The 19509-nt window shown below is 43.7% G+C and overlaps 1 protein-coding gene across 1 annotated transcript in view; it reads right to left on the bottom strand.

The window, feature by feature from the left end:
* Positions 1-560: 560 nt before the first annotated feature.
* Positions 561-19509, bottom strand: part of sema4c (sema domain, immunoglobulin domain (Ig), transmembrane domain (TM) and short cytoplasmic domain, (semaphorin) 4C) — a gene marked incomplete at both ends in the record, with an annotated part of 35943 nt that continues 16994 nt past the window's right edge. Inside the window, 12 exons of the mRNA XM_079160545.1 lie at positions 561-1456; positions 1663-1754; positions 2311-2468; positions 4351-4466; positions 7468-7681; positions 8215-8359; positions 10243-10418; positions 12647-12798; positions 14920-15039; positions 16288-16384; positions 16796-16894; positions 18804-18866. Of these exons, the coding sequence (XP_079016671.1) occupies positions 561-1456; positions 1663-1754; positions 2311-2468; positions 4351-4466; positions 7468-7681; positions 8215-8359; positions 10243-10418; positions 12647-12798; positions 14920-15039; positions 16288-16384; positions 16796-16894; positions 18804-18866 (2328 nt within the window). The remainder of the gene's footprint in view (positions 1457-1662; positions 1755-2310; positions 2469-4350; positions 4467-7467; positions 7682-8214; positions 8360-10242; positions 10419-12646; positions 12799-14919; positions 15040-16287; positions 16385-16795; positions 16895-18803; positions 18867-19509) is intronic.

The raw sequence follows: 19509 nt of genomic DNA, 5'->3' as shown, positions 1-19509 counted from the left end.
CAGTAAGCTGAAAAAGTCTCAAAGGAACAGGACAGAGCATCAGTTCAATAGTTCCAGTCAGTTGCACTTGCCATTCGTCAACTGGTTTCAGCACAGGGGCTAAAAGCCTCTTGGTCCACTCAACAAAAAAAAAGAAAATTTGCCCTTCAGAAGACATGTAACACCATTTGTTTGATTTCAATGCTTGAGGTGTTCTCCTCTGCGTTCAGCCTTTTTAAATACAAAATGTACACAAGTGGCATTTGCACACTGGAAGCAGAAAAAGCCACAGCCATGACTGCATGTTGCCCAGAACATAATAATTATAGGAGTGCATGTTGGCGAACACAGTGAATGAGTGTTTATATTTAACATGCTGTGTGCTATAAATGTCAACAGTGAGCCAAACAGGCATTGGCTGAGCGGGAGAGAGAGAGAGAGAGAGAGAGAGAGAGAGAGCACGGGGAATTGACAGCGTGTCACTGAAAGAGAGAGAGAGAGTAGGCATCCTCAGAAGGAGGGAGGTAGGTTGGTTGTTTTGTTTTTCCAACTCAGGGAATGGTGACGGAGGAGGACAATGCCTAGACGGACGACTCCTCGGGGTTTGCGTCGGGCAGCACGCTTCTCTGCTGCAGAGTGCGCCTCAGCTCTTCCTTGAAGGGGCTGGAGTAGTCGTTCCCGCCCATGCCCAGGCCTCCCAGCCCGCCGCCCCCAGCGCCAGCCCCGCTAGCCCTCTCCTCCCCTGCTGTGCTCAGGTTGAGGCGGATGTAGCCATTGCTACCTGAGCCTCGAATGTTGGTGAGGCTGAGACGGCTGGGGGAGTGGATGGGCTGGCCGGGAATGGCGCTGGGTGACGCCGTGCTGCTGACGCTGCTGGGCCCCAGGGCGTGACCGGGAACGATCTTCAGCGACCCGTCAGAGTAGTAGTAGTTGGCGCCTGTCTCCCAGAAGCGGTCCTCGTCGCAGGGCATCTTGCTGGGCACAAAGGTGGGCGGCTCCTTGGGCAGGGTGATGGGGTAGACCAGGGTGCTCTCGAGAGGCTTCATGTCAGCCCCCTTTCCCAGGGCCAGCTTCAGCCTCCTGCGCAAGTAAAGAGCCGCGACAAGGAGCAGCAGGCACGCCGCTCCGAGGGTGATGACCAGCACCCAGAAGAGCCCCATGCTGCTGTCTGGAGCACGGGCCTCCATGAAGACCGGAGCGCTGGCTACTACGGCCACCTGGTAGCGCTCTGTCTGAAACTTGACCCCCTGCTCCTCAGAGTAGCAGATATAGCGGCCCGCTTGCATCTGGCCCGCTTCAGGGACGACGAGAGCTTTGAGGGTCCGATCGAAGCGCGGCCCTCCAGCCTCGGGGTCACTCAGCTGGAGCTCACGTTCGTTGAGGACCCAGAAGGGCTGAGCCAGGTTGGAGACCAGCTGGCAAGGCAGCACCATGTCAGACCCCACCACCACTGTAACGTTCCTCAGACGGGAGTGCTCTGCAGAGGAAGAGGAGGAGAGTTTGAGAAGGGGGTGTAGGACAGAGGAAAAAGGAGAGGTGGCTAGGTGTCAGCCATAATAATTCCAATTCATATTCCACACCAGCCAGCTGTCTTCTGCTTAATTCAATTATTCAGCTACTGACTTCTGCACTGACAACCAATTCCCACAAGGGGCCACTACTGAGGTGTGGCCCCTTACTCACCAGGGCTGGGGATGGAGACGGGCTTATCAAACTTGGCTTTCCCCCGGCTGAACCTTTCCAGCATTAGATCCTGTGACAGGGAGGAGGTGGACCTGGAGGGCAAAAATAAGAGCGGAAGATTAATAACGGTCACGCCAAGTACTACAGACAACTGTGTAATAATAATACTAATAATAGAAAACTCTATAGAAAACACATCAAAACAAACATTTACATAATAATTTAGCTACAAGATAGCTGCAAATTTCCTTAAATAGACAAATACAGGATACAAGTCTTATATTACAACCCGGTGAATGTTATTCAGCTTTGATCACAGCTTGTTAATGTAGTTTCCCCACGAGGGACATCACAGCATGTAAAGTAGGAGAATTTTACGCAACAGCTTCAGGGGGAAAGTCTGCAAAAGCTGCAGTAAATGATGCATCACTCTTCTGTTAAGAGCTGCTTATATCTAGCTAATAGACTTTTATTGGTATGGTTTCACTCTAGAGTTAAGGGGCACATAATATCTAAAAACTGTTTCAGGGGCTTTTCCAATATTTGCAACCTGCAGGTTCCTTAAAAACATCAAATAACAAGCCTTTCACATTAAGTATGTTTAGTTTATAGTATGGACACATGGGTGCACATAGGTACTCGTCTCACCCGCGGTGGAGGTCGATGCGGACGCAGGCCCGACCCTCGCTGTCCCAAGCGCAGTAGGGATCCCGGGCGAGCAGACAGTCTGGCTGAGACTGATAGCGGCTGCAGTTGGCCAAGGGCAGCTGGAGAACCTCCGAACGAGAGCCGATGTACAAGTACTTCTACAGACAAACACAGAGAGAGGAAGAAGAAGAGGAAGACAAAGAACAGATCCAAGCCATCACCCAAAGACAGAAACCAGAGAGAGATGAAAAACAAGGAGAAAGATAAACAGAGCGAGAGAGAGAGTGACTCAGTTAGGAGTTATAGTAGATAATGGGATAATCACTCTCAATTACAATAACATTCACCCTTCTGACCCTCTTCCAAACCAATCTGGATTGCACTCTTTTTGCGAAAGCTGTTATAAAAAGTCTCGGTCGCAGCTAAGCCAGCATTAATAAGATAAGCAGTGGGCTTTAGATCAGGGAACGCCCCGTCAAAACTGCATCGATCGGCGGACAACAAGCCATTGTAGAACCACGGGGACACGGCCGGTGTCAACACACACGCTCGGTTGACAGGACAGGGACGTTGACAAAACAACAGGGGCAGAGGTTCAAATCCCCACTGAGGTGAAGGATTGTAATTACTGTTCTTGTGAAGAGGCTTTTGGATTCATGAGGCGACACTTGATCTGAAAAAGGGCAGTGTTAATAAAAACATCTGCTGAGTGGCAGCGGGCCAGTGGCACCGGGCTGACTGCCTGTCAGTGGAGCCATGTTTGTAAGTGTCTGGCAAAAACAGGTACCAACAGGACGGCAGAAGATAAAGTCATACTGTTATTATTGAATACCAATGAAAAAGTGATGCAACAGCAGAGCAAGCTAATGGAACCCCGGAACTATGCTTTCGAGGGGTATGATCAGGGGAAGAACCAAGATAGTTGTGCCAACAAACTTGAGTAACCTTCCCCCTGAGAGACCATTAAGAGTTCTTATCGCTCCGAAAGACAGAAAACAATGCTTCTAGGAGTTCATGACGTTACGTGCACGTGGCTATGCTTTACTATACTGAGTACCAGCAGCTGAAAGCTCAAACGATCAAAAAAATGAAAAAAAGGAAGAGCTGCTTTCTTCTATTTCTAATAAAATCCGTCCTGCCTCAATTTGTTGAATTGAATCTGGTCTGTTAACATGTTCTTAAGAAAAATGTATCCAGACAGAGATGAATCAACTGAAATGCCAACACACAGCCTTAAAGCATTTTGAGACGTTGCTTTTTGACTTGAAAGTATAAGTCTCGATTTGCTTAACTGAATGGAAGCGGTGTATCTTAACGGGGATCCTGCGGGGACTTAGACCCCTTTCCTCACAATTTGCTGACATCAGAATTAAAGGGCTGGATCGGACAATTTCTTTATCTTTCTGAAACAGACAATGTGCCAATCAAGCCGACTTTACGCTGTGATTGGTTTGCTGTGTGAGAAAGTGAGAAAGTAATCCGGATTTAGACTTCTCTCTCAAGCTCTCTCTTTTTGCATTTCATGTGTCAAATTCCATGTGTATAAACCAGCTGCAACACTGCGAATGCCCTCCTGATGTTCAAATGAGTATCACGTCTCTCCCCTCTCTGTGACTGCCATCTTTTTAATACATTTTTTGGGGCATTTTTAACTTCATCAGATAGCGATGGTAGAGAGAGATGACAGAAAATGAGGATGATGCCATTGAGTGCGGCAGTGCTATAAATATCTTCCAACCTGGGGAGGCGGTCACAGTTGACGAAACAGAGGTTGAGATATCCTGACGTTTTATTTCTAGATTGGGTCAAGCTCCAAAAACGCTACATGCATCTTTTTGTTCTGCCTGTGAGGTAACGCAGCCTTTCCATTAAACCGAGCATTATTAAAGCTAACCCAGGCGACATCATCAGGGGATATTTTCTCAGACTTGACAAAGTTCATCCAGAGCCACACGGGAATTACACAACGTCTGCATGTGTAAAACTGCTGCAATTCCCTTTGAATAACAAATTCTAAACATGCTTTCCCGTTGTCCTTACCTTGGAGTGGGAGATGGTCAGGCTGTCCACTGGCTGGGCTGTCTCAAACAGCTGGATCTCCTCTATCACGTAGGCCTCGGAGCCCAGGATCACCACCCTTTGCAGCCAGCCCTCCGCTGCAGCACACGGGAGAGAAAGAGGAAGGAGGAGTCAGCTCACTTCACCACTGTTGAGTCAATCTTTCACTTCAAGCTCACTTTAGCGCACTACATTTTCTTTATCTGATCAGGGCAAAGTTTTCACGGCACGAATAGAAACCCATCTTCAAACAGATCTGCGCTTCGGCACTCAGCTCCCGATACAAAACAGACTTCCCAAAGGATGTACACCTTTGACCGTAGAACAGCTCATTTGAATATCATTGATATGATATTAAGAAATATGTAGATACACACAGCTGCGACTGCACACCAGTTCATTTGAATAATGAAAATGTGATTTAATTAATTTGCCTGTACAGCTGTGACTGGATACCAATGAATATAAATATTAAGGATCTGCAAACAAACACCTGCTGTGACTGCACAGTATTTTACTTAAAAATTAATGATGTGCACAAACTATGCACCTGTGATTGCATAGAAGTTCATTAAAATATGAATGGTACGATATTATAATACACAAACACACTCCTTTGATGCCATGACAATTGATTTGAATATTGATATAAAAGGTCTATAAAAGACAAGGACTCTCCACTGAAAAGGTTTGCTTGAGGTTACTTACAAGAAAACAAATGCAAAGTTGTCTGCAACTTTCATCAACTTCTATTTGTGAAACTTTAACGCCAGCTGCACTAGAATGTCAACTGGCAACTCTGGCAACTGAGAAAGACAGAAAAGGAAAAAGACTTCTCCTGCCAGAGCTGAGTCCAGCTCAGCAAGAAAACGATCTAAAGGTGAATTTTAAAGAGTCAACATGCTGTTCCTGCCCTTTTAAGACCTTGGGTAAAGATAATATCATCAGAGACATTTGCAGACTTTTTTCATGAGGTGTTTGGGGAGCTGATGCTGAGGGAGGAGGAGATCTCTGCACCTCCTTTCATGTACGGCATTGTGAACAAGTTGAGATCCCCTGTGATGAAAAGCGTTTCAGGCACAGCTGCTGGGGTGACCTTGATGTGTGTGTGTATCCATGGATGGAACAGTATTACGTGCTGACATGTACTTTTTTGTGTGGCCCTCTCGATTAAGAGACTGTCACAGATAATATGAAACGCTAACTCGGTAGCTGACGGGAGGTTTGAGGGAAATACATACACACACACACACACACACACACACACACACACACACACACACACACACACACACACACACACACACACACACATATACAGACATAGCAAGCCACATATCATCACGATCGCCTCTCGCGGTGTCAGGGACCAGTGTCGGCTAATCCCTCAATCCTGGAGCCTGTTTCTTTTCTGAAGAAACAGTCTCGACAAGTGCTCCCTCTTTCTCTTTTTTCACGTCAGCTGTCGCTATGCTGCAGCTAATAGCTAATCAAGCCCGCAGCCCAATTGGCACTATGAGCGCACGTCTGCCAAGGGCCCTGTTGAGTTTGTGCTGTGAAGCACGACAAGCGGGGATGACTACACTTGGCTGAGGAAGCGTAAGTGTGAGCATCTCTGTGCGCTTGTGTGTATCAGTTTGTGAGTGTGTTACCCACGTGTGTCCGTGTGTGTGTGTGTGAGATGTGTGTGTTGATTTGTGTGTGTCCGGGTTGGCCTCCCTGCTTGCCAGCAGAGAAGCCCCGAGTCCGCTGTTGTCGCACTGTCAGTTTCCACAGTCGCTCTGTCGCTGCAGTGATCTGAATGGTAAGTAGTTGAGTCTCTCTCCATTCACGAGATGGGCTGCATTCAAATTCACATTCCCTGGAATCCACTGTCGGATCTGTGTTATTAAGGATTAAGGCTCCGTGAGGGATTCCAGGTCCGTGCCAAAACAGGACACCTGCATATGGGCCCGATGGCTACGACTGGAGATATTAATTAAGTCGCGCAGACGTAGATGTTTCCTTTGATGCATGAAGATGGATCTCAGCATGCAAATCAAGCCCTTAATTGAAACCCAGCTGAAGTCTGGCCAGATGGCATGTTGTTTTGCGCCACCATACCTAATGCCAGTACCTGTCCCTGTCTGCCGCCATGGCCTGTAAGCTTTCATCTCTTCAACAAATACTGTGTGCAACTCACACACACACACACACACACACACATACACACACACACACACACACACACACACACACACTCACCCACCCACAGTTAAGGGAATATAAGCAAAGACTGTGTACCTACAATACATTTTCTCTGCCACATCGAGAGTACATCATGCTACAGGAGGTGGGCAAAGTAACAGGAACACCATATACTGTATAAAGGAATCCTGCAAACAAATTCTAGTTTTAAACTTAACTTTTATGTATGTATACATATATATCATATATCACAAAGGTGACGATTTAACACATTTTTTAAAGCTGGCGAGTGTGGTGTTCTCTTGGCCTGCATTGTATTTGAAGAGGTTATTTTGTCCCAAAAACTTGAACAAAATGTAAGTATGCTCACTTTAAGTACTAACATTATAACCAGGTAGAAATATCTTAAAGCGTAAAACTCATATAATGTCATTTCTGCCACTGTGGGGTCTCAAAGACGGACTTTGCTGACGTCGTGAAGTATTGTGGGATCATGGGAGTTGTAGTTTTCATTGTAAAACAACCACCACTGTCGATGAAAATCTATCTGAAGTGACTCAGACAGGGGTCGTGCTCACGGACGGAGTGATGTATTTAAGTATTATTCATGTCACATTCACCAGATATATCATTTCATTCTAAAGAAATTGCCGCAAATAACACTAGCTAAACTTTACGTCAACTTCCTTCCTCACTCTCTGACGTATCAGCTGGTGTTTCCCGCGTTTCCCCGGTAGTTAGAGCAAGGTTACCTTGAAGAAAATTACAGATTCCTCTGGGTTTGAACAAACCTTTGGGACAACTCAACTAAAATACTTAACATAGGTCTAGTTTTTTTTCAGGCATTTTAGCACGGAAATGTTACAGCCTATTAATGTTACATAGCCTATTATACCCTCATGTAGTTTGTACCTGTGCCGATGAACAGCATGTTGTACGCCCGCTGGTCCAGGGCGCTAACCCGATCCACCGCTAGCCTTGTGAAGTTGACACCCTTGGTGAGCAGCAGGGGGCGAGCCAGAGCTTTGTCCTCCATCAGCGGGTGCTTCTTGGCAAAGTTGAGCGTGGCGTCAGGCAGCTGCAGAGAGCTGTTGTAGCCGTTCTCCCTGTCTGAGTTAGTTATACACTGCGGCACAGACAGAGGATAGAGAGACGGGGGAGGGAAATGGAGGGAGGAAAGGAATGGAGGAAAAGGACGAAGGGAAGAGTGAGAGGGCCAAGAAGGAGAAAGAGGTGAGGAAACTTCTTAGCTGCAGCTGGCACAGGTTGGCATGGCTTGCTGGCTTTGGGATGACTCCCTCCCTCTTTCCCTTTCTCTCCTCTTCTCCATCTTTATTTCCCCTCTCCCTTTCAAATCCGCCTTCCATCACATCCCTTCCTCGGCTTCCTTTCCTTTCGTCCTGGATCATTACCTTCTTAGCTTTTCGTGTCGTGCCAGCTTTTGCTCTTTTCCACTTTCATCGCTACAGTACCCCACACCACCCATTTATACTTCCCTCCCTCCCTCTTTCATTATCCCTCCTCTGCCCACTTATGTCCCCTTCTGTGGTGCAGTGGTTGACAAAAAACCCTACGTTTTAGAATAATGCTCTTGCTTCCTAAAGTTGCCCGGAAACATCATATATCACATGTGCTAGTATCGGGCGCCCAGGTTCTTACCGATCCAGGTCGTGGCACAGGGACAGCACCGGTGTAGCGCCCCCACCTTTGAGATGCCTCCCTGTACTCTTTGTAGGATCCTTCAAACACCTTCTTCACATCACTGATCTGGTACTGGCAAACCGCCGACACGTCCACGTCACCCCTGAAACATGGCGACAAGGCGGGGGAATTAGCGATGTGTGGCGGTGCAAACTGAGAGACGGATTACCTGTCATACACTTGTGGAAAATGTGTCTTTTCAGTAGCAAACAGCTTTTGGATGCAGCACAAGTAGAGTCAGACAGACGCACGAATGTGAGCTGTACCATACAGAATATGGTAAAACATAGCATTGTAAATATATAATACCCAACACCCTATGCTGTCACTTATTGAGTGAGCTGAAATGATAAGATGTGTTGACACATTTTCTGTGGCGAAGCAAATTGATGTACAAATTGATGTACATGTAATACATTTACTTGACAAGCCACCGAAATCAATCATTTGGTGCTGCGACTCAGGTAATGCATTTCATTTAATGGTAAGGCAAGGGGTGCAGGATCTTTTTTTTTTTTTTTAAACCCAATTTTAGACCCAAAGTGGGACTGAAATTGGGTATTGACGCATGACCCAGGCACATTAAGTCACAAATATATTTCATTTCCATTCTCATCGGCCGGGACGACGCTTACTTTATTTAGCTCTGAAACAGAGTTACTGACATATTAATAAAAAAGGCATATAGTTATGAATTAGCCACTAACGCTGTAGATTTGTCCTGTAAGGAAAGTGCTATTCCAGACTGAAACAGTGCTGTTAATGTGCAGCAGTTCCACGGCATTTAAACGATGAACATCTAAACCAAAGGACAGCACTGATGTCTTAGTAAGTTAAAAAGCTGGCCTATTCAGTCAGATTATGGCTTGAACTCTTGAGTCATCATTTACATAATGTCCAATTATCTTAATGCCATGGGACTTTAAGGAATCCCCGGCGAGTCACAGAGAAAAAGGATTAGGCGGTTTTTTTCAGCTGCAGTAGGAACTCTGAATGAAGAAACAAAGCTTGAAGTTCAAAGCTGGTTCGCTTTGCGATATGATATCTTATTGAGGAACACAAAAGACTGACATCAAAGGGTATTACCCGGAGACGGAGAAAGTCTCCAACTATCCTCCTAAAGAGAACCTCCTGGCCTCGCTCCTAGTTCTTTGTTGATAAGTAACACATTACAGTTATGTAGCGGTCCAACAAATGCCAGTCTTCACTCCACTAATAATACCCCAGTTCATTATCAAAAATAAGTTACTATTGTCAACACCAATCAACACATTGTTGTTTAATTAACGCTTTTAATGAAGTCAGAAAAAGTTGATTTGACCCTGAACTAATTATTATCAAGCTATAAACCAAGAGCCGAGAACCGTGGACATCAACAGAGTCTGTTTTCCCTGCTCAGTCTCACAAAGATGTCATTTACTGTTAGTAAGATAGCCAATGGTATGATGCATTTCTGCTCCCAAGAAAAAACAAAGGGGGGGTGTCATGATACTCACATCGGAAGGTATAAGAAGTGATGTAAATAATTTCATTCAACCAATGACTCAATCTCTAGTCTTTAGAAATTTAGGATGGAATATTTGTAGAGCAGGACCTAATTAAATCAGTCCGGCAAATGTGTCCACTATCCTCTGAAACAACATTACGTCTATGTGACATTAAATCACTAAAACATGTTCAAGCACACTTGAGTTGTATCCACTCAAAATAACTCACATTACTGTCAGTTGAAGGGCTATTATAATAAAAGCCCAATTACACAGTAAATACCTAATCACATAAAGTACATAATTAGAACTAGCATATCAGACTGACTGGATGACCTGTGATTTGAATAAAAAGCAGAGTAACTGATATGTTGGCAAAGTGATGTAGTGTCTCGCCCCGACAGCAGATGGCACATGTAGTAATTAACTCCAAAGGATGACACTTAAATTGAGCTACGGTCTCAATTAAAGGTCTCTGACAGCGCTCGCTGTGACTCACCACTGCGCGTGGAAGATGCCGTAGAAGGTGGTCCCCCTCCAGTCCTGGCCCGGCAGCGTGAAGACGGCCCTCAGGTTGTTGAAGGAGACGTGGCGCTCGGGGAGGGAGCACTCCAGACGGACTTTCTGGAAGGTGGTCCACTTCTTCTGCAGGGTTCTGGTACCACCCAGATCCCCCTGAGAGAGGACATGTTAGGTCTCATCAATGGCTGATATGGGTCGGATATATGTAAATTATTTTGGATTATTTGGATTTGTTAAAACCCCCCCTGCAATGTGCCTTTATTCAGTTCACTGTGCCTGCCCTGTGTTAACGAGCACAAGCTGCAGCCTAGTATTGGAATAATCAACAAGTCAGAGTCTTATTGTTGCTGTGTTGGCCAGGGCTCCCTTAGAAAAACAATAATGACATCAATAGCAATGACAATACTAAAAAGAACAACAACAACAATAATAAATCAACATAATTAATAAATCACAATTTTGCATTTTCTAGTATATTTCTAGTATATATTCTAGTATTTGAGTGCCTTAACTGTTACAATTCCAAATATGGCCAAATTTATGTAAATTATTAAATCTAAAACATGTATTTATAATTATTATTTCTACTTTCCCTGCTGAACCGAAAACGTACCGAACCGTGACCCCAAAACGGAGGTACAAACCGAACCAAGAATTGAGTGTAGCCTTCCACCCCTACACTGTGCCTTTTCTGTAGCAACATAATAACAAACCTGTTCCATGCGACTGAGCTGACAGAACTGTTGGCATGTTGGAAAAACCTCTTAAGGAGCATTTAGACCCTGGGATGTTCACGGGTACCATTGAAACGGAGGATAACAATAATAATAATATTCAATTATACAATAACCATTGCGCATTGATGAGCTGTCCCTTTATATAGTACACTGTGGGCTCAAAAGAGGCCCGTCTGCCACATATTCCTATCATCCTCAGTGATTGCAGAAGCTGTAAAAAGGAATAAAAAAAAGAAAAGAAGCAAAGGCTCATAATACAGCAGTAAAATACCGACATTGTGCAGCGGCGGCTACAGCAATATCAGCAGGAGGAGCTAAATTGTTCATTGCTCTAGTACACATCGTGGGTGAGCATCTGTTTCTAATTCCATTCAAAGAGCTTTATTGTTCATCACAGCGCAGACATGAAAGGACATTTACCATAAAACAGTGCATATATTGTACACTTAATTAGACACATCTCCTCAGATTGTTAACAATCTATTTTGCACAGTTTAAAGGTTACTGAGATATGTCTGCATGTGTAACTGTAACACGACTAAAAAGTCCCTAAAGCCAATGCGAGAAAAAAAAAAAAAAGCAGTCACACTCTTCACAGCTAGAAGCACCTCTGATGTCTGGCCATAATCACTGTGGTATATCAGACCTAATCAGTTATCCTAATGAGACCATTAATGAGGCGAATGAAAGCATTTATTACCAAATAGCTCCATGTCAATGTAATTGTCTTCACATAACACATTGTTGGTAAATGGTTGTTTAGCTGAAATTTAGGGTGGGACAAAGTAAAGCACAGGACAGCTATTTTCTCTGCGCAGCGTTTTCTTAGTGCTTTACTCTGGTAATAATGTAAAAGTGGTGGGTTGAACATGATGGAAACGTTCTGTGTCAGACATGACCTGATACATGTAATGAGAAACATGTTCTTCAAGCTTTTACATTAAATCTATCATCAACTCCATCTATCTACAAGGTAGATAGATGGAGTTGATGATTAGATGGACGCATAGAGGCATATGGCAGCTCAGAGATGACAAAATGTGAATGCATGTCTGTCCTCGAGTCAAGACATTAGACCGGAGATTTACAGGTAAAAATATCAGAGCACTACCAATATTTTGAGCCCTCTTGAGAAATTGTGTGTTCGCTGTCTAGAAAGCAGAGCAAGTGCCGTTGGATCTGAACTGAAAAAAAAAACCCAACCGCCATTATGTTGACGTAGCTTTGTAAGTAACGTCAGGCTATTGTAAGTGTGATTTATCAGATTTAAAGCTATATGTATTGACTTAACGTATACTGGAGCTGTTGAACATCTCTACCAGTTACCTCCTTATATGGGCATCTCCTGTTGAAGCCCAAAACTGTTAGCAAGCGCTGTCTCAAATTATTAAGTGCTCAGAAACAGCTGCCAAAACAGCTGGAGAAAACAGAAAAACAGCTGATTGCAAGCCAAGCATGCAGGACACTGTTTTGCAGACAAAACTAGTTTTGGGCTTCATATGTCCCCGTGCATTCCTAAACAAGTCAGATTGATTACTGTTTGAATTAGGATTTTGTCGTTTATAAACCTCCACAGAAGAAGGCAGCTCCTTTGACTTAGTTAGAATCCTAATTGGATCTGTTCTGATCAGTTTTGATGATTACCTTGCAGACTCGGGCCACTCTGGCCACAGTGAGCTCAGTGTCACAGTCCAGCTCCAACGCTCGCTCGCTGAAGAAGAAGTAGATCTTGTCGTCGTCCCCCTCTTTACTGCCGCTGCTCTCCCTCACCAGGGCTGAACCCACAAAGTCCGGCTCTGCACACACACACACACGTGGAGATAAGTATCAAAAAGTGTATTATTTACACAATGCCTCAGCCTCTAGGTGCATTTGAACTGAATCACAGCACACACACACACACACATAGACACACAAGCTTGACACCTCGTTCTCATTCCCTGCCGCCTCTTCTCACCTCTCTGTCTATTTTCTATCAGCACTCTCTCCTTCGCCTCATCTCTCCTCCAGTCATTTCTCGCTCTCTTTCTCTCCATTAGCGGCCCCATTTTGTGTTTCTCATTTCCTCCCATATCCATTCTCGTCCTTCTCAGATTCCCTCTACTTCCAGCCCTCATTAGATTTCGATTGATATGTTTTTTAAAAAGGCGGACACAGACATTCAACTAAATTCAGTCATTTTATGCTAAACTATTTTTTTTTTTTAATTACAAGGATACAACGTTCCCTCCAGATGGACTGTTCTTTTCTGCATAAAAGCCTCAGAAGCAGTATTTTATGCCATCATGGGACACTACAACTCTCCACTGAAAGCCAGGCCAATTAAATGCTCTCAGGCTGGTTAGAAGCTGCTTAAATCAAGGTGAGGCTAGCTTCATTGGTCTACTTTTTAATAAAAGCTCAGTATCAGCATGAATAACAATCGGACACATCGATCCGAACCTCAGCCTCATCTGTATGTCGCTCCTTCATCCCCTCAGTTTTCCATTCCCCTCACCTATCCCTCTATCTTTTCATCGCCAATCCTAATGTCCGTTCTTTCATCAGCCATATTCCCTGCTGTGACTTCATCCTCTTCTCTCCCCTTCGTTGCTCTCCAAGTAGCTCGCTCCTTTCTCCACCTCCTCCCCCCCAAAAGATAACGATCCCTCGCTGTAGCCAAGTCCTGCGCTTCATTTCCTGCAACTCATTTCTTTTTTTTTTCTCCTCTTGTTCTTTTGCATGTTTCTAGCTCACACTTTTTTTTTTTTTAATGAAACTCTGTTAAAAAGAAGCCAGCGTTATCTCTAATGCGATTCATTTTATTCAAATACATATTTAATGTGTCAGTGTCGCAGTGTCTTGGAAAACTTGATGCAGCATATTTAAGTTTAATTCAATGGTAATTATGGAATAGATATTTTTCCATAAATTTGAATTTTCTTCTGAACATAACGGTACAATACAAGTGTACAGTTGTGCATGGAATTCTAGTACTGTGGTGGCGTAGTTTCTACGCTGGTTTGGAACGTAGTGTCTTCTTTTAGGGCCAAAACACACACACACACACACACACACACACACACACACACACGCACGCATGCACGCACACACACACACACACACACACACACAGTGTAAAAGTGTAATCAACAAAGGCTACAAACGTGAGCATGTCTGGCAACTAACTTAGAAAAGTTAGCAGTAAGCTAGTAGTACTAACACTACCCCTGGATGGTACAAACTGCGTAGCTTACTTGTAGGAGGTAGCATATCATTAGCTACCCATTACCTGAGATATAGCGTTACTTTTGCCCAATTCATCCTTCTCCTTCTTCTCAAAGACTAAATAAAACATATTGCTTGGATTTAACCTCTGTGTTGCTTGTTCATGTTTTTCCACAGACACATTCAAACAGGGTTACATTAGGACTAACCAACATTTGAATTAATTCTCTACATTAATTAATGTACTATAAAACTATGGCTGGAATCCACCAGTAACTGGTGAGGATACTGACCTGTGACATGTAGCTTTTAGCATCGGCCTTTATAGCATTACATCATGTATGTAGCCAATAAGAGCAGATTAAAGATCCCTTTACATTCGTTTGAACACGAGATGCCAGCTGGCAAGATTAGAAATTCTTCTGGAGGCAGTTTTCAAACAGCTCATTAGTGCTGATAAAATGTGCAAACGACGGTCGTCATTTCAGCCGACAAAGTTGTTGGTCGTCAGCTAGAAATTAAAAGCCTGCTGTTGTTTACTTCTGTGTGAAATTGAAATCCCATTGTTTCAAAAACGACTCAAAATTTTGAGTAGGCCTAGTAAATGCGCTCGAAGCTAACAACCAGTTTAATTATTTTTCTATCCGTTCCCTCCCCTTTACTTCCCGCTTCTTTCTCTTTGTCGTTCTAATGTCCTCTTTTTCACTTACCATTGAGCCAGGCAGGCAAGTATTCACTCTTCATGCTGTAGTGCTGTTGGCCCAGGTTCCTCAAAATGACTGGCTCTGTACCCAGGAAGTTGTTGAGCGTTGCTGAGTACAGCTCCTTATCTGTACCAACAAAATGCAAGCTTTAGTTTAATTCTGTTTTTCGGCCACAATTGTACGGGCCTGAGAGAGGGACATTGGTTTAGCGGGGATGCACAAAGAAGGACAGAGAATGGGTGCCTTTCAGTTCAGAGAAGCTGTTCACACTGAAGTGAATGCAGCGTGCAAAGTTAAATTGGACTCCTGGACTCTCAGTGCAATCATGTAGCTACAAAGCAGATGGGAAATGCTGCAGAAGTGGGTTGTGGAGACATTTTATGCTAGAGCTGTAACGACATGGCGGTGTTGATCACTGTACAGACTGCTGAGCTGACTGTTGGTTTGGTGTTGATTGATATGAACCCTTTTCCAACTAAGAAGTGCTCATGCATCTTTTGTTTAACGCGATCCTTTAATGATCGTTACACTCGTTCAGAAACACTCACACTTGTATTTTCTTATAGATCATTTTTCAAGTGCAATAGCCTGTCCAGCTAGGCAAGGGCATTAACCACTAAAGATCACAAATACAACATGAACAAATTGACTTTACATATCCGTGTGCTATCAGTGAGTGGGTAATACGTTAACAAGTGGCCTATCATTTAGTGTCCAGATATTTGCATGTATTTGGTGGAGAAACCTATTGTGTAACAGCCAGCGGTTACGAGCATACAAGTCACTTGATGCTTAAAACGACGTTATCTGTGGTCGTGTACAGAACGTCAAATACCATGACATAAACGAAGAGTTTTGACTTGATCGAGTTTTAAAGTGGCAGTCAACGCGTTTCGCAGCCGCGGACGCCGCCGGTGTTTTCAGTTAAACAAGTGACAGTGATAACTTGTGACCCTCAGCCGAGTGTTTCCCGTGGTTGCTCGAGGTGACGGGAGCTGTTGAAAACACCAACAGAACATGTAGGTGTCCTCGTAAAAGCCTTCAACCCATTTTAAATACTCAACTGTGTTGATTATCTACACCAACCATTCATGATAGTTCGGCTGAAAGTCACCAGTTCACATGGTCGCTCATTAAACTGAAACTCCCGTTGCCCTGAAACCGTTGTTATCCTGTCGTAATCCTGTAGAACAGGAGTCCGCTGTCGGAACATCGATGCTGACAACCGAGCACGCTACAACCAGACATTCTGATGGACTAGTTTAAAATCAATATTTAAAACTTCCGTTGCCACCATGCGCACGCATATTTCTGCATGAATATGGAGTACATTACAACATGGGTTCATTTACATAAATTCACACTGACACTCACCCACTATGAGGCCAGTATGCCCCTTGGCAGGGTCATATGGGCATTTACCCTTCCCATCTTCCAGGGCTGCAGTGTTCAGGGTAAAATAGTCGGCATTCTGCAAGCACACACAGGAACACAGGTGTTTGTGGTCAGTGTGTATTATGAGCCACATGACACAGCTGCAAGCTCTGTCTGTCCTTTCTGAGGACCATAGCTCCATCCCTGGTCATGTTGTCCTATTGCATCAGTGTCACATATATGCACACACACACAAGCATTCACACGTTCATCTAACCCAGCATGGGATACTGTTTTCCATTGCATTTATTTTTACATTTTATCACACAGTGGTCTTCGCCTGAGGTCAGATGACTGACATCTCAAGTTGACACCTGTCAACATCGGGCTCCCAATAACTCTGTCAAGGGAAAAACACACACACACACACACAAACACACACACACACACACACACACACACACACACACACACACACACGCACACGCACATACACACGCATAGTTACCACATAGGTGCATTTGGGCTGGAAGGCGTAGGTGCCGCAGGTGTAGAGATGCGTGTGGTTGTAGCTCTGCAGGAAACGGATGTAGTTGAAGCACTCGGTCTGTGAAGGCGAAGAGGAGGAATTGTTAGAATGCTGTTGTTTGTTGGGCAGGTGAAGCTTTTGTCCTCTGTTAAGGTGAATTCTATTCCACCATGAAGTCTCTCGGTATGCTCATGCACACCTCTGAGATTTAGCTTGGAGTCTAATGCTTCAGTGTGTCTTCTTTTAAATCCTCCTTCCCTTGAAATACCTCAATAACCTTGAGACTAGATCATGTTTGCTGATTATATCCGTGAAATCAGTTGGCCAGTCAGTGATTGAGAGGATGTTTTGATATTTTCTGTATGAACAAATAGTTTAAAAAAACTCGAAGACACTGAACACCGGCAGCCTTTTAGAGCTTCCTTCATTTATCAGGTGTATGAAGTCAGCCAATCAACACTGTTGTACAAGTGTCCCATTGAGGACATCCCTTAATATAAGATGTAACCACAATATCTAAGTAACCTTTAAACTGAAGAAAAAAACAACGGATCGTTTCCATTCAAAAGATATGTGTGTAATTAGCAGTATAATATATTCAGTGTTTTATGGGTAGTGCCCTTCAATGTCTGCACTGTGATGAACAATAAAGCTCTTTGAAAGGAATTGGAAACAGATGCTCACACATGATGCGGGAGGAATGAATAATTCAGTGCATCCACTCGATGTTGCTTTCGCAGCAGCAAAACAATATCTGTATCTCACAGCTGTAATAGGAGCAATATGATTTTTTTTTAAATTCATTTTTACAGCTCCTGCAATCAGTGAGGATAATTAGGATGAGATGTGTCTGGCAGACGGGCTTCAACTACAGGCCCATAACTACAACATTAAATAAAAAGACTTAAGTATAACAACGGTCAGTGTAAACACCATATGGCTATTCTTGAATATAGAAAACCAACTCCTGTCATATATGTGTGTATATATATATATAGAGTCATATGTGAGAATTCAAAGCTATTTAAGTCACTGGACTAAAGTGGCTGTGTGGAATAAAAATAGTATTTTTGACTAATTGTCTAACTATGTTGATCATGCTGTGTTTTATGAAAGACAAATGATCAACTTTCAAAAGGTGAATTTATATTAAACATTACGTTTTCATAACTATTTTTAAAGCTCCCGTTTTAAAGATACTCATCTCTCAACATGTTTTTTTCATTTGTTCTTTCTTTCTCTGAGTCAATTTTAGTGAACTGTAGCACTCCAGTGAACTATTTCCTCTACTGTTTAAAACCACATCAAAGGTTATTGTTGAGCGACGAGAGAAGTTGTAGCTCCATTTCCAAAAGAGCTGTGTGTTCCTATAAAATATTAAAGGAGACTGCAAATGTACATTATGCAGGGTAAGCAGTGAGAAGCTCTTGCTGAGACTAAAGTGCAAAGCGGTTCACTATCTGTGTTAACAAAATGCACCCCAACTGATGGTAAGAACAGCAGGCTCATATGCCTGGACAATGTACGACTTAATGCTGAATTACAAAGAGTTACTTCTCTGTTAAACAGCATCATATGTGGAATAAGTGGAACATCATTATGAGATTTGTTAAGTTTAAAAAGAAATCTGATGGACGATTTCATCTCCGACCGTGGTACACCATGATAATAATTCATATATTAAAGGAATAGTTTCCTGCTGAGAGTTGAACGAGAAGATGTCTGTTGAATATGAAGCCTCAGCATCAGTCGTTATCACATTTTAGATTCTCTTTGGAGCAGAACCCCCTTAAAAGTTGCTGATCCTAACCCCATCTGGAAGATGCACATTCACTGCGTGCTAATGTAATGACTGGAAGGTTTCCAGTTCGAAGTCCCAGACTGACTTGACAAAATGTAATTGAGCAAAGTGAAGTGCTGTCTTAAAAAAAAACTACTGCCACTGTGCCCTAGAGCAAGGCAGGTAACCCTCAATCCATGTTCATACCTGGTTGTTCTTCCCTTTGGCAACGCACTCTCTCTTCTTATCCTGCGGAGCCGGCCAGTCGATCTGGAGGAAAGAAAGAGACAGATGCGATGTGGGCAACATGTCGTCTTCAGGAACGGTGCTGTCTGCCTTTCGGCCCATGAGCAATACATCCTGCAAGTACCAATGTGTCTGTAACATCACGTTCATTCATGGACCATAAAAAGAAAATGTATGTGTAAGTGACGTCACCTCATTTCTTTCTAAAAGGATGCACTCAGAGAGACATCAAGGCGTTTTTGTTGAACTCGACCTATCGACTGCACTCTTCACAACTTACTGCTGTTACTATAGTAACAACCACAGACTCAAGCACATTTTGGTACTAAAAACAACATACATTTAGCACATAATGGGCGTTTTACTTCACTTACTCTTCGATCCAATAAGTAGGTACAAAGTGTTTTCTGAAGTTACACTAGTTCACCTTGAACTTGAGATACAGTTAAGTCCACAGACTGAGCCGCAGTAAAAGAGGACGGCTGCAGAGACCCAGGTTCAGCCCCCGGCAGCGGCGCCTCTGAGTTAGTGGCAGAAAGGAAACTGTGAGGTCCTTAGTGCAGCAAAATTCCCTAATGATGATGCCATTGTTTAAAGGATCAAAAGACTGACAGGCAAGACAGTGTATCATAATGCACCTGGAGGAAGTATCACTCCCGTGACAAGC

The sequence above is a fragment of the Pholis gunnellus genome (assembly GCF_910591455.1).
Source record: "Pholis gunnellus genome assembly, chromosome: 6".
NCBI lineage: Eukaryota > Metazoa > Chordata > Actinopteri > Perciformes > Pholidae > Pholis > Pholis gunnellus.
Note: the sequence above shows the minus strand (reverse complement) of the source record. Positions and strands in the feature narration are given on the sequence as shown.